Source organism: Desmodus rotundus, chromosome 9, assembly GCF_022682495.2.
Source record: "Desmodus rotundus isolate HL8 chromosome 9, HLdesRot8A.1, whole genome shotgun sequence".
NCBI lineage: Eukaryota > Metazoa > Chordata > Mammalia > Chiroptera > Phyllostomidae > Desmodus > Desmodus rotundus.
In genome coordinates, this window is record NC_071395.1 from 77,420,515 (window position 1) to 77,433,448 (window position 12,934).

The following is a 12,934-nucleotide window of genomic DNA, read 5'->3' on the forward strand; positions in this document are numbered from 1 at the left end:
AAACATCTGTAGGATTTTAGCCAAAACTCAAACAACGAAAGCTTAGCAGCAGCGCTGCACTAGCTGACACAACAGCAGGCTAGTTGGCTTTGGAATACTGCCAGTCTCCTGCAGACTTCATTTTTCAGAGTCAGCTTGTAAGTCACCGATCTGTAGGCTAAAAAGAATTACTTATCAATTTCTCAAGGAATTCATCTTTCTTTGCTTATCAGGACTTAGAAAGTGACAATCGCAACTGACCTCGAATCAATACTAAAGGTTATCTAAATCTATGCTAGCGAGTGTGTTTCTTAAAACAGCCACACAGAATGTACAACACCAAGAGTGAATCCTAATGTATGGACTCTGGGTGATAACCACGGGCCAGTGTAGGTTCATTGATCACAACGGATGTGCCACTCTGGTGGGGGATGCTGTTAATGAGGGAGGCAAATGCGGGAGGCAATGCACGTGTGGGGCAAGGGCATGCGGGAAATCTGTCTCTTCCTCTCACGTTTGAACCTAACATTGCTCTAAAAAAAAATTCTATTAAAAAATAAAACCCACAGCCAATTTCCCATAAAACACTTCTCCTACCACAATGTGCTTAAACCTTGCGACTTGACTGTATTCTCTGATTTTAAGACAGGTGGCCAACATGGATTACTCTAAGGTGGCTGAGTTATGCTTAGATATGGAAGTTTTTATTAACCTGGAGTTAATGTAATTGTGAACTATTAGAAGGAAATCTATAACTAATAAAAACACAGTTACCACCACTGTAATGGTATAGCTACAAGTAAAAACTAAAAAACGTTGACTCTAGCTTTAGCTTTTGTCACGGATATACTGATCTAACCTTCTTGGGCTTTAACTCTTGAATATAAAGGGACTATGTAATAGACATGCAAGTCCAGGAAGCACAGAGTCCCAAACAAGGTGGATGCAAAGAGGCCTGCTCCAAGACACATCATAATTAAAATGTAAAGGTTAAAGACAAAGAGAGAATCTTAAAAGTTGCAAGGGAAAAGAAGTTAGTTACCTACAGGGGAGTTCCGATAAGACTGTCAGCTGATTTCTCAAAAGAAAGTTTGCAGGCTAGAAGAGATTGGCAAGAAATATTCAAAATCATGAAAGGCAGAACCTACAGCCAAGATTGCTCTACCCAGCAAAGATATTTAGAATCAAAGGGCAGATAAAGAGCTTTTTTAGACAAGAAAAAAACTAAAGGAGTTCATCGTCACCAAACCATTATTATATGAAATGTTAAAGGGACTTAAGAAAAGACGAAGATCAAAACTACGAACAATAAAATGGCAACAAATACATATCGACAATTGAATCTAAAAAATACATTAAGCAAACAAGAAGAACAGGGACAGAATCATGCATACGGAGAGTGCTTTGATGGTTGCCAGATGGGAGGGCAGAGGGGCAATGGGTGAAGAGGTGAGGGGATTCAGAAGTACAAATGGGTAGTCACAGCACAGCCATGGGGATGTAAAGTGCAGTATAGGAAATGGAGCAGCTGAAGAACTTACACACGTGACCCATGGACTTGAACAATGGTGGGGGCCTTGCCTGAGGGAGTGTGAGGTGCTGAGTGGAGGGGGGCAAAGGGAGAAAAACTGGGACAACTGTAACAGCATAATCAATAAAATATAATTTTTTTAAAAAATGATTTTACTGTTGTCCAATTACAGTTGTCTGCATTTTCTAAAATATAATTTTTTTAAAAAAGGGATTATGTAGCCCCTGGGCTACACTCATGGACAATGAAGATGGGATGAATGAGAAGATCTTTAAAATGCTTAAAACACTGAGATGCCAATATTATTAACTATCTAAAGACTATAAATACTGTATTAAGGGTGTGAAAAATTGTTCAATAAATATTTCCTGAGGGTTTTCTATGTCACTGAAGTAGCTACTACGTCTGTCCCTGTGGAACTAGCTCTCTATAAAGTCAGAACAGCGAACTGATGATGGATATGTACAAGTGTAAAGCAATACATGCGATACAGACATAGGGGAAAATGTGGGGCAATGAATCACCAGAGCTGAATTTGGTTGGTGAGCCTTGAGTTGGTGAAGTCAAGAAGGCAGGCTGTTCAAGGCAAGGGCTAGGCCAAAGGAAGTCTCGGACTGAAGCTGGCAGCAGAGACTGCGTAGAACTGGATATGAGGGTGATGTCCATCATTCGGTGGCATCAGGTAGTGATTCCAACCCACGAGACAACAAGGAACCGCTAGACACGAGGCCTGACTGAACACCAAAGTCAGCAGAGCCGGAATATACCTTGTGATGTGGCAAAATTCTACTGCAATCCTCTCGGTCATGTACCACTCACGAGGAAACATTCGGCCATATTTCTCCTCGTAGTCCACAAGCTGGCGTTTTATCCAGGCGTAGCGTCTGTCAATTTTGTCCAGCCAGGCCACCTAAGGAAATTGGGGAACAAAACCCACCCCAGTACTTAGAAGTAGTGTTGACAGTTTAAGGAAACAGCAAAAACACGGAACCAAGAAAAACACAACCAAACTCTCTACTTCTCATGGTTCTAAAAAATCTAGTCTACTCTTCACTCGTTCTAGGGGTTTTACCCTGGGGTCCATGACTAGGTTTCAGAGGTCTGTAAATTTCCTAAAACTGTATGGCAAGTTTTATGCACAGTTACCTTCTTCTGGAGAGATCTGTACCTCTCATTAGTTTTTCCAAGGGGTCAGTGACCCCAAAATGGTTAAGAATCACTAAACTGTACAGTTAGCCCCCTAGGATTCACGGTTCAGCAATCAACTCTTTAAGACAGTAATACTAATAAAGTATAAATCAGTATACTTGAGAGCATTCAATTTTCAATAAAATTTGAATGTAATATCTGATCTCATGTGGTGGATACTTACATCTTGGTTTTCTTGAAAAAGTACTAGGTACTCTGACAGATGCTGTTTAATAAACTTCTTGATGATTTCCTGCTTGATTCTGGGGTCCAAAATATTAGCAACCAGACATGCGTCTCGTAGGACATTGCTGGGTCCTCCTGGCCTCTGTTAAAACAAACATACAGCAATTCAAAAGCCAGAAACAGCCTCGAAATCTCACGGCCTGTGATAGCTTCTACTTCGCTCCTCTCTTGAAGTTATTATTCCCCCTCCCCTGACACTCATTCTTCTGCCGCGGATGGATATTTTAGTCCTTGTTCCTCGATGAGAGAATCATTAAGCTGCAGTGCAGTAGCCGATGCTAAAGCTCCTCTGTCAATCCGCAATGAGACATTTTGAAACACGTGGCCGGGAATGATCACAGGAAATTTTGCTTTCTGAATACCAAACCTGAAATCACCTTGTGGAAGAGCCCAGAAGTCAGAATCATCTGGACGCCGGGCTCACTCCACATGTGCCACTTCCCCTGATTCCAATCTCAGATGCCTATTCTTAAGGTGCTGTGTACCAAACAGTAGGGTGGCATTTAAAACCTAAAATCAGGTCCCAAGCCGCCAGACTTGTTTTACTATAGCCAACCATCCAGATAGGCAGCTAAAGGTAAAATACAGTATCAGCCCCCTGACCTAAAAAGAACAGTAGAAGGACATCGAGGGGTATATCGATACATCACAATTACCGAAGGCAGTTCAATCTCGCCGAAACTTTCTTTATGCCATAAAGTTTATGGTAGCTCACTGACTGAACACAGCTGGCTGAGTGAATTATTGTAGAAAGAACACTTGGCATCTACTCTTGGCTTAGCTAAATAGCCACGTAGCTTTGGCAAAGTTATTGAATCTCAACTGAAAAATAATAGACTTTAGGTGATGAGTAAAGTTCTTCCAAATTGTTGTGTTTTGCTTTGTCAACTCTGTCCAATTTATCCATCTCCACTGAAGTTTAAGTGTTTCGTAAGTGTTACCCAAGCTGCCTCAGAGCTAAGTTGTAAAGGCGCTGACCAGCGCCACGCTGAGAAGCTGTTAGGACGCCCTGGGAGCATGCTGACTGCTCAGCTCTTGCTTCCGCATAAAAGCATTTGATCCAATGGAGAAGTCGTAGAAGCCAAAACCCATGTGCGTATGGGTTCAGATTTTGTCATTTTAAAAGGACTTCACAGTCTACCCTGGATAATTTTTTTTAATATTGTGAAGTGCAGTTGTGAAATAGAAATAATAGCACAAGGCCTTTAAGAAAAGTCAACAGCCATTAAAAGGAAAAAAGAAAACTATTTGTTACCTAGTCAGAGAAAAAATGGAAGCAAGTTGCCCTGACCAGATGACTCGGTTGGAGCATCATCCCGTACACCGCAAAGGTTGCGGGTTCAATCCTAGGTCAGGGCACATTACAGGAGTCGACTGATGAATGTTTCTTTCTCACACCGATGTTTCTCTCTTTCTCCCTCTACCCTCCCTCCGCCCTCCCTAAAATCAATAAACATACCCTCAGATGAGGATTAAAAAAAGGGAAACGAGTTGTTAAAGAAAACCATTTTAACTTCATCTGACTGGTGGGATCTAGAAAAAAGATATAACATAGGTCATGGTTACATTCTCCTAAACAACACAGCTGGGCTTCATCCACATCTTTCTGAAACTTCTTGAAACCACCGAACAGCAGATCCCACACTCAAAAGAGTCTAGTGCTTATAATTTATGAATACCTTACAATCTCTTCTCACAGAATTGCTTTGCAACTTCCATTCCCCACAGTTACATCGAATGAATAAGAATATAAAGTCCTCAAAGGACTTTACAAATGAAGTATGTGATTACTGGAAGACATCCATAATATGGGCAGACATTAAAATCAGGAGCAGGTTTCCTATAGAAAGTAGTACTCGACAAAGCTGGGGCAGCTACCCCCTGTAGCACAAAGAAAAATAATTAACATATTTCCAGTTACTGAATTATAGCGCAGATCCAGGAAACGTTCCTGGGCCCAGGAAACGCATATACCCACCATCTGCGCCCACCAAGTGCAGCGAAGAATGCTGCCTGCCCGTGTGTACTTCGGCTCATATGTGTGTTCAACAATTCTGTCTCTTGAAGTAGCTCAAATAATAGAGGAAATAAAAGCTTCAGAAGGTTCTTCCCTCCGCTACAGATGCAAAGCATTAAGATCCTGCCTGCTACGACTTGAAGGTAGAGGTAAAGGCAGTTAACCAAGCACAAAGACAGCCAAGTGAGGCAAAGCTTGTTACATGAGAAGTGTAACCAATAGCTCACAAGTGAGATACTGCGGGCTTCCCAGACACAACACAAACGGCTAGGCCACCAGTGAGAGCAAAAGGGATTAATTCCAAAGAACAGGATTCTGATAGTTAAAAGCGAGTCTCCTAACTGTGTCACTCCAAGTTACATAAGCCCGTGGACTCCCCTCCCAGTTGTCTTTTCACCAAATTGAAACCAATGAGTTATATAACAATCCTAAAAAACACTGAGGCTTGAAGATTTTTTTTTTTAAAACACAGCCATGAGAAAAAAAGGAATTTACTGGGCAGACAAGATATTAGGTTTGACACACATTAAATTAAACCAAAACAAATCCTCACTGTTTGACACTGAAAAGAACACAAATGAGGAATCAACATTGCTTTGGGATACTTAAAATCAAGGATGGTCTCGTTACCCCGAACCTTTGGCAAACAGACTTACGGCTGCCACCAAATAATTTTGGAATGATAAATGGAAACAGTAACTGTAGTGAGTATGAATGTTGATAATATCTAAAGGCTGGAGAGAAAATGCAAAACAATACCTTGGCACCCTGGGAAGGAAATGCTTCTTCAAAATCGGCCAGGATTTGCTGTCCTAACTCAGTCTGGGCAGCCTTCACTCTGTAGAGAAAAGAGAACATAGTGTCTGGTGATTTTCAAATACTCATAAGTAATTATGCAAAGATCTACAGAGGTCAGAACCCTTGGGAGTCCTCAGAGATAGCAAGAGGGGAGGGGTCCTCGATAGGGGAGGTCACTATCGAGCAGGTTTATGAACAGGATCCAGGTGTCCTATTTAATCTCAGGATGGATTTCCTGTACCCACAGATTGGCCGTATCCACGTTCTTCCAGACCACGCCTTGCCTGTCATGAGGTAGTGTATGTTCACCATTACAAAATATCGTTAGGTGGTAGTTATGCTGTGGGAAAATGCTATATAATAATAACAATAAGGCCCAAGTCAAAGACAAATCCATTCTGGATTACTGGTATAAGTGCTCACCTGCTCCTTGGAGGAAAAAATAGGAGGAGAGCTCCACACTGTTTCAGAATTGTGTTTTTTAATTTTTTTTAGATGTTATTTATTAATTTTTAGAGAGAGGAAAATGGAGAGAGAAAGAGGCAGAGAAACAATGAACGGTCGCCTCTCGCACGTCCCTAACTGCACCCCTGGCCCGCAACCCAGGCATGTGCCCTTATGGGGAATCAAACGAGCAATCTTTCCGTTTGCAGGCCTGTCCACTGAGCCACACCAGCCAGGGCCAGAGTTGGTTTGTTTCCAATCCAGAGTCCAAGATCAGGGTCAGAAGTTTTAACAAATAAATAAAAAGAATGTTTTCCAGAGTTGAAAGAAAAAAGACCCCAATGATAAAATAAACTGCTAACTGAGGATACTAAAGGCCACTGAATGAAGATTTAATTTCACTCAAAGACTATGAATATGAAGACTGAGTTACAATAAAAACCAGTTAGAAAGGGAAGGCCGGTACATAACACAGGGGTTTGCATGTACACTGGGAGCTCAACAAATATTTGACGGGGTAAGTGAAAAGGAGAAGCAGCTGGGGTGAGAGAGGAAGTTCACATGATTGCCCCCTGCCGCTCCTGTCCTCCACCAGCCACTGGGCCAAGCACCAGCCAGCACCAGCCCACCTCCCCCGCCTGCCCAGCTAGAGTGGAGCAAAGCTCTCAGACTGCTGCTAAATTGTCCTGAGCCCAAGGCAAAGATTTTATCTTCACTAAAAGCATCATAAAATAGTGTTCTTCCTTTCTTGGTCTCCACCCTGTTACTTTGGAATTAAGTTTATGAAGTTTCTAGAAAAAGAGAACAACAGCTCAAAACCACAATTTCTTTGGCTACTAGGCAGTGCCTAGCAACCTAATTTTTCTTTCTTTCTTTTTTTTTAATGAGGGGATAGGCAGGACCCAAAACAGTCTGATTTCTCTGTGGCACAGTCATAGTATGGCTTTTTCTTTAAATACTTTCCAGGGTTTTCCCACTATCTTCAAAATGTTTACAACCACTCTGATAGGTGGATTTGTAGCCTTTTTAGTTAGTTTCCAAGGGGGCTAGAAATGACAGAAATAAGGCAATTACTGGCATAGCTCCCCAAATCAGCATCAAGACCATCCATCTAGAGTTGCCCAACAGACAATGGGAAACATTTCTGATAGGAAAGAAGAGAACAAGCTTTTGTAAAATTGTCTTGTGACTCTACATAATGGGCCAGGTAGACAGACTCCCCTGGTGCCAGGTCACAGAGCAGAGCTTCCAGAGCCCCGGGCTCCTCTGTTCTATTCTCCTCTCCACATCAGGCAGAGAGCGATGTCCCCTCCTCAGTTATAGGGACAATTCCTGGAGGGGAAGTCCCACCCCCAGGTAGGGACACTCTCGGCCAATGAAGGTCCCAGCTCTGCCTCTGTCACCCCACCATCCATTAACTCCATCTTCTTGCTGGGTTTGAAACTGGGGTGCCTGAAAAGAACCAGAGGCTCGGTCCTTCCGGAGTGCAGAAAGGAGGGTGAAGTACAGGTGGTGATTTGCAGATCCCCTTGCCATCTTCGACCCATTTTCAAAGTCACCTCTTGAGATAGTCTAGACTTAGCTGTGCCACTAGTGAGCCGCGCACAATCATAAGGAAGTCATTTCGCCTGCATGGGCTATAACTAAGCACGCAAAATAGGAGGGTGGGGATGGATGCCTGCATGAGAGGCCTCTCAGTGTCCGCTCCAGCACTGATTATTCTACAACACCCATCGGACAGTGCTAGCTACCTACAGCACCCATCTTTACGGGTGACTACAAGTCAGACATGTAATTGATGTCGGAGCAGAAGAGCAAGTTCCCTCGCGTAAACACTTCCAAGCATAGTTTTTGGAGTGCCCATCAGCGCTCAGGTGAAAGAGCAACCATCTGCCTTATTGACGTTAATGATGGTCTGTAAACCCAAACCACGACCCCATGTATTTTCAGGGTGAGATGTGAACAGTAATCTTCACAACCAGTTGCCTAAATAGGATCCTAGAAAAAAAAAAAACCACTTCAGAGAATCTATCTTCAAGTTGACTCCTTTGGAGTCCTTCCTCTCCTAACAATGGAAAGTAAATGCCTACTGTAAAGAGATGGATCAGCTGACACTCTGTCAGCAGAGCATGTATCTGGACTGGGCCACCATGATTTCCTAGTCATTTTTATGAAAATCAAGCTACAACTGGAAGAGAACAGGGCAGGAAATAAATAAAAATCCTCCTGGCATCCAAATAAGCTCGGCCTGGTTGAGTGGTGGCACCTCGGTGTTGATCACTTTTAGGAAATGAAAGATTCTCTGTGCTGCCCAGAAAGTTCAGCCAACTGGCTTCTAGCATCCTCCACTCCATGTGACTAAGGGCTGTTTAAAGGTGCCCTTTCCTAAACGTGCTATCAGTTTTCAGTAAATTATGAAAATTATTTAAACATTTGTTGACAAGTAACCCTGATGCTTCCATTACCTTGTGAATGGCAGTCCCGAAGGAAATACCCACAACAGTTCACAATAAGCTGACCTCCCAAATATGGTCTGTCCTGGACAGAAGGGTTAATTAGCCACATTAGTCAGAGAAGCTCCATTTCCAAACAGACAGGCTCTCTAATCTCAACCCAGAATCTTAGTGACTCAGCCCGACGCTTTTGAGATTATCAAGTGCAACCCTCACACTTTTGAAACCCTTACACTTTTGAAACCCTTACACTTTTGAAACTTACAATTTTGAAATGGGAGTTCTTTCGGAAGGGACTTATCGAAGGCACATCGGTAGGCAGGCTTTTTTATTCTCTATTTTATTTTCTCCTATCACTATACCACCAGATCCCAATCTGCCAACTCTCTCACACATATAAGAGATTAGGAATAGCCCTGAAAAATATTTTTGAGTCCCAGAGTTTTAAGAGTTTTGAGAGAATGCACGAAGTTTCCATTCTTTCTCAGGAAATATTGACTAATTACTAGAAACATTTGCTTTCACTAACTTTCTTAAGCCAGGAGGGTTTGTAATGTAAAGATGATATTTTAAGAATCTTTCCTTCAGTGCTGTATGTGTTTAAGCATTTTCCAGAAGGGTAGCTGGAAAAAAAATGGCTATATTCAAATCAAGGTCCATAAACTTCGTATTTCAAATGTACAGGCAAAGGTTTCAAAATACATCCTTTTGTACGATTTCTACAACTTACAGACAGCAAGATATTAGAGGAACTGAACCAATGGGAAGGGTATAACTCTGTTGCCTTCTCCCCTCCCCCCAAACACACAGCTATTTCTATACTTTCCAGATGGTTCTACCATCACTGTATAAATATCACAGAGGCAAATCACCAGAAATGATGCTAAAAATAAGAAGTCTGGACTTCCCTCAAACTTTTAATACCTCTTGAAAACCAACTAGTCAAGCACTAGAAACTGAAGGTTTCTTCTCTTGTGTTATTTTTAGTGTTACTTAATAGCACATAATTTATATCAACCTACACAAAATTTTTACGAATAGAGGTTTTCCACGAAAAGAAAAGCAAATCCTCCTGTACGTGCAGCAGCCCTACAGTATAATGAGTGTTTGGAGCCCTGAAATAAATACACTGACAAAGTGGTAGATTTTTCTCTTTATAATGGGAATGTCATTACAACAGTGATCACATCATTCCTTCAATTTTATAAAACTACCTTTTTGAAAAAAATGTTAGAAAGCAAAGAGTCCTAAAAGAGTACATTTTCTTGTTTGTCTCTATGTTGTTTTTTAATTTTTTTTAAAGACTTTATTTATTTTTAGAGAAAGGGGAAAGGAGGAAGAGGGAGAGACATATCAATGTGTGGTTGCCTATTGCACGCCCCCTACTGGGGACCTGGCCCGCAACCCAGGCATGTGGCCTGCCTGGGAATTGAACTGGCAACCCTTTGGTTCGCAGGCTGGCACTCAATCTGCTGAGCCACAATATCCAGGGTGGTATGTTGCTTTTTTATAAGTAAAATTCAGTTCTGCTTCATTCCTGCCATCAACAATGCCCATCACACACCACCAACCAATTGGTAACCAATTCCTCAACACACCTCCTTGACCTCATGGTCATTACTTGGTATGGTCCTTCTCTTTCCTAATCCAGAACATAGTGTCGCCCCTCCGTGTCTTGTACCTTTAATCCACTAGACTTTTACAAAATACACGAGATCATGCCCCTCCCTGCTTAAAAGCTTTCACTGTCAACCAAATAAAGAATCAATTCTTTAGCGAGGCATATGGACTCTGAGCCTGCCGACCTAGGCAGGCTTTCACTCTCCATCATCTCCCAAAACGCCACCGTGTTCTCTCTTTTATTCCCCCTTCTTCTCTTGGTGGTAAGATCCTACCCATTCTTTTAAAATCAGATTAAAATTGAATGCTTCCATGACCCCTATCCTCAGCCCCTGGAGGTTCAGATTACCAGTTCCTCTTCTAAGATCCTGCTATGCCTTCTACAGCAAATACTAGTATAACGGTTTTGTTATATCCGTGCTACACTGAAATTTTATGTTAGCATCCGCCCTCCCTATACAAAAACGGTGACCCCCCTGAGAGCAGAGAGTGTGTATTGCTTATCTTTGTGCCTTCAGTACTCCAGCACAGGGCCTCGGGTATAGAAGGTGCACAGCAAGCGTCTGTTAGGTAAGCGAGGGCCCGAAGGAATGAAAGGGAAAAAGAGGTCAAGCCTGGATCACCATGAGGGTAGGGGGAGCAGAGGCTGCCCCCAATCATCCTCCCCTGCCCACTGTGAGCAAGTCTGTCTCCTCCACCCAAGCTTCCTTCTTTCTTGCAGCTCATAAAGCCGTTTGTCTGCTGTCTTAGCTGCTTTCCCTCCCCAGTGGGATATGGCGATCAGCCATCTCTAAGTGTGAAGGGGTTAGGAGGGACGAGGGAAAGGGTGGTGACTTCCCTAGTGTTCTGCCAAGCTCTGTTCCGACATTCCTGAATAGTTCTTCGGCATGTCCCTGTAAGACGGCACACTGGGCACGTGGTGCAGTCTCCCCCCACCCCAGGGCTTTAAAAATAATAAAAAGAGCTTAATAAAAATCCAGAACCATATTAAAAAATCTGGTAGACTAGAAATTCTGAGTCTTGTGGCAGTTTGTTACAAGGAAATAGACCATTGGAATAGTTTCCTTCACAAACGCAGGTAACTGCGAATTGTTCGGATACACAGCACGCCCGCGGCCACTGCGATGGCAGCTGGCCAGCAAACATCTGGCACAGGCGCTCTGGAACACGGTCAGGAGTCAGTAAGGCCATGGTAGACGGGGTGTCCGCATCACACAGAGTTAGACTGGTTGACAGCTAAGGTTCCTTCTTATAATAAGATTCTGTAACGAATATGCTGAGCAAAGTGCTTAAGCAGTTCCCGGGACCATCTTTTCTTAAAAGGGAAGGTCCCTTTCTCCAACGACATCTTACCTTTCAGAAAGCTGCCGGATCTGGGGAATTGCCATGTACCTGTGGAAGTGCTCCAGCACATTCATTACTCCCTGAAGAAGATTAGCCACTTCTCCATACTGCCTTCGCCTGGTCATGGCTCTGCAAGGAAATGAGAAGTTGAGCACTCTAGAAAAACACTGAGGACATAAGATACGGATGTGGAACAACCTACTCCGAGCTCTTAAACAGACACCAACTTGACTTAATAAGCGTTTACTGAGCACTGATAAAGTAAGGTGCTGTGCAGCGGGGCCTGGGAGGAGGGGTAAGACCTGGTCCAAATCCTCAAGGTCCTAACGTTGAGTCGGGAAGAGAGACAGATACACATCTAATACCAAATAGGATGAACTGAGCTCCGAACAGAAGTACTAGTTATGTGTTATTGGGGTAGGGGTACAACAGATTGTGTGTGAACAATGGGTTCTCATTGGGTGGGGGAGGGGAAATCTGGGAAGACTATGAATTTGGGATTTGGGTTGAGTATTATGGAAATAGCAGGTTTTTGGCAGGGAACACGGGTAAGGATGTTACCATCTGAGGATTACAGTTTATGGGCAAACCAAACACATCTTCCCAGGATACAACACAGGGCATTTATGTGCATTTACACATTAACGTAAATCGGAAATTGGTAGGTTTTAAGCCAATGTTAAGTAACTCTGTCAAATACGTCTACTTTCCCTATTACAAAGGTTAATGAAGCATAAAAAAAGGATGTCAATAAAATCAACAGTTATACACACAGCAAGGAAGGACAAACTATTAGATCAAAATCCTTCATTAGGGCTGAGCTTTTAAATTAAAAGTGTAATTTATGACTTCCCTTAAGAGGCATTTAAAAAGACAGGATCAAGTTCAAGCCAAGATGTGATGTTGCTACCACAGCCTGGTCAGATGGTTTGTGGAAAACTGAGCGTCTGGGGGAAGGGACCAGGCAGTCGCTCCTCCAGTCGCCCCCTGGCCTCTGATCTCTCTGATCATTGCTCCCAGGAGAATCGACCAGGGTTCGCTGAAACTCATGCCACACCTGGGAGAGATCAGGAAGGAGTCTGCCCCCTCGTCCGCCCCCAACTTTGGACACTGCATCCAAATTTCTGTGATGATGCTTTCTCTGTCCACACGTGAGATGACACTGAAGCTGGGGCAGGGGCATCTCCCAGCCCTAGACAGACCACAGAAGAGAACCGACATTGCAGAATCTTGCTAATAAAGGAGGCCCTTACACTGCTTCTCTGTGGAAAATAACCAGCTCTTCCTTTTAGTACCATTTCTATGTCCTCATGC

At 43.0% G+C, this 12,934-nt stretch overlaps 1 protein-coding gene across 1 annotated transcript in view; it reads right to left on the reverse strand.

Moving 5' to 3' along the window:
- The window catches only part of VPS53 (VPS53 subunit of GARP complex), a 127,302-nt gene that overhangs the window by 74,696 nt on the left and 39,672 nt on the right, over positions 1–12,934 (reverse strand). The window contains exons 7-10 of the mRNA XM_024565206.4: positions 11,630–11,749; positions 5,721–5,799; positions 2,883–3,026; positions 2,278–2,420 (exon numbers count right to left, since the gene is read on the reverse strand). Of these exons, the coding sequence (XP_024420974.1) occupies positions 2,278–2,420; positions 2,883–3,026; positions 5,721–5,799; positions 11,630–11,749 (486 nt within the window). The remainder of the gene's footprint in view (positions 1–2,277; positions 2,421–2,882; positions 3,027–5,720; positions 5,800–11,629; positions 11,750–12,934) is intronic.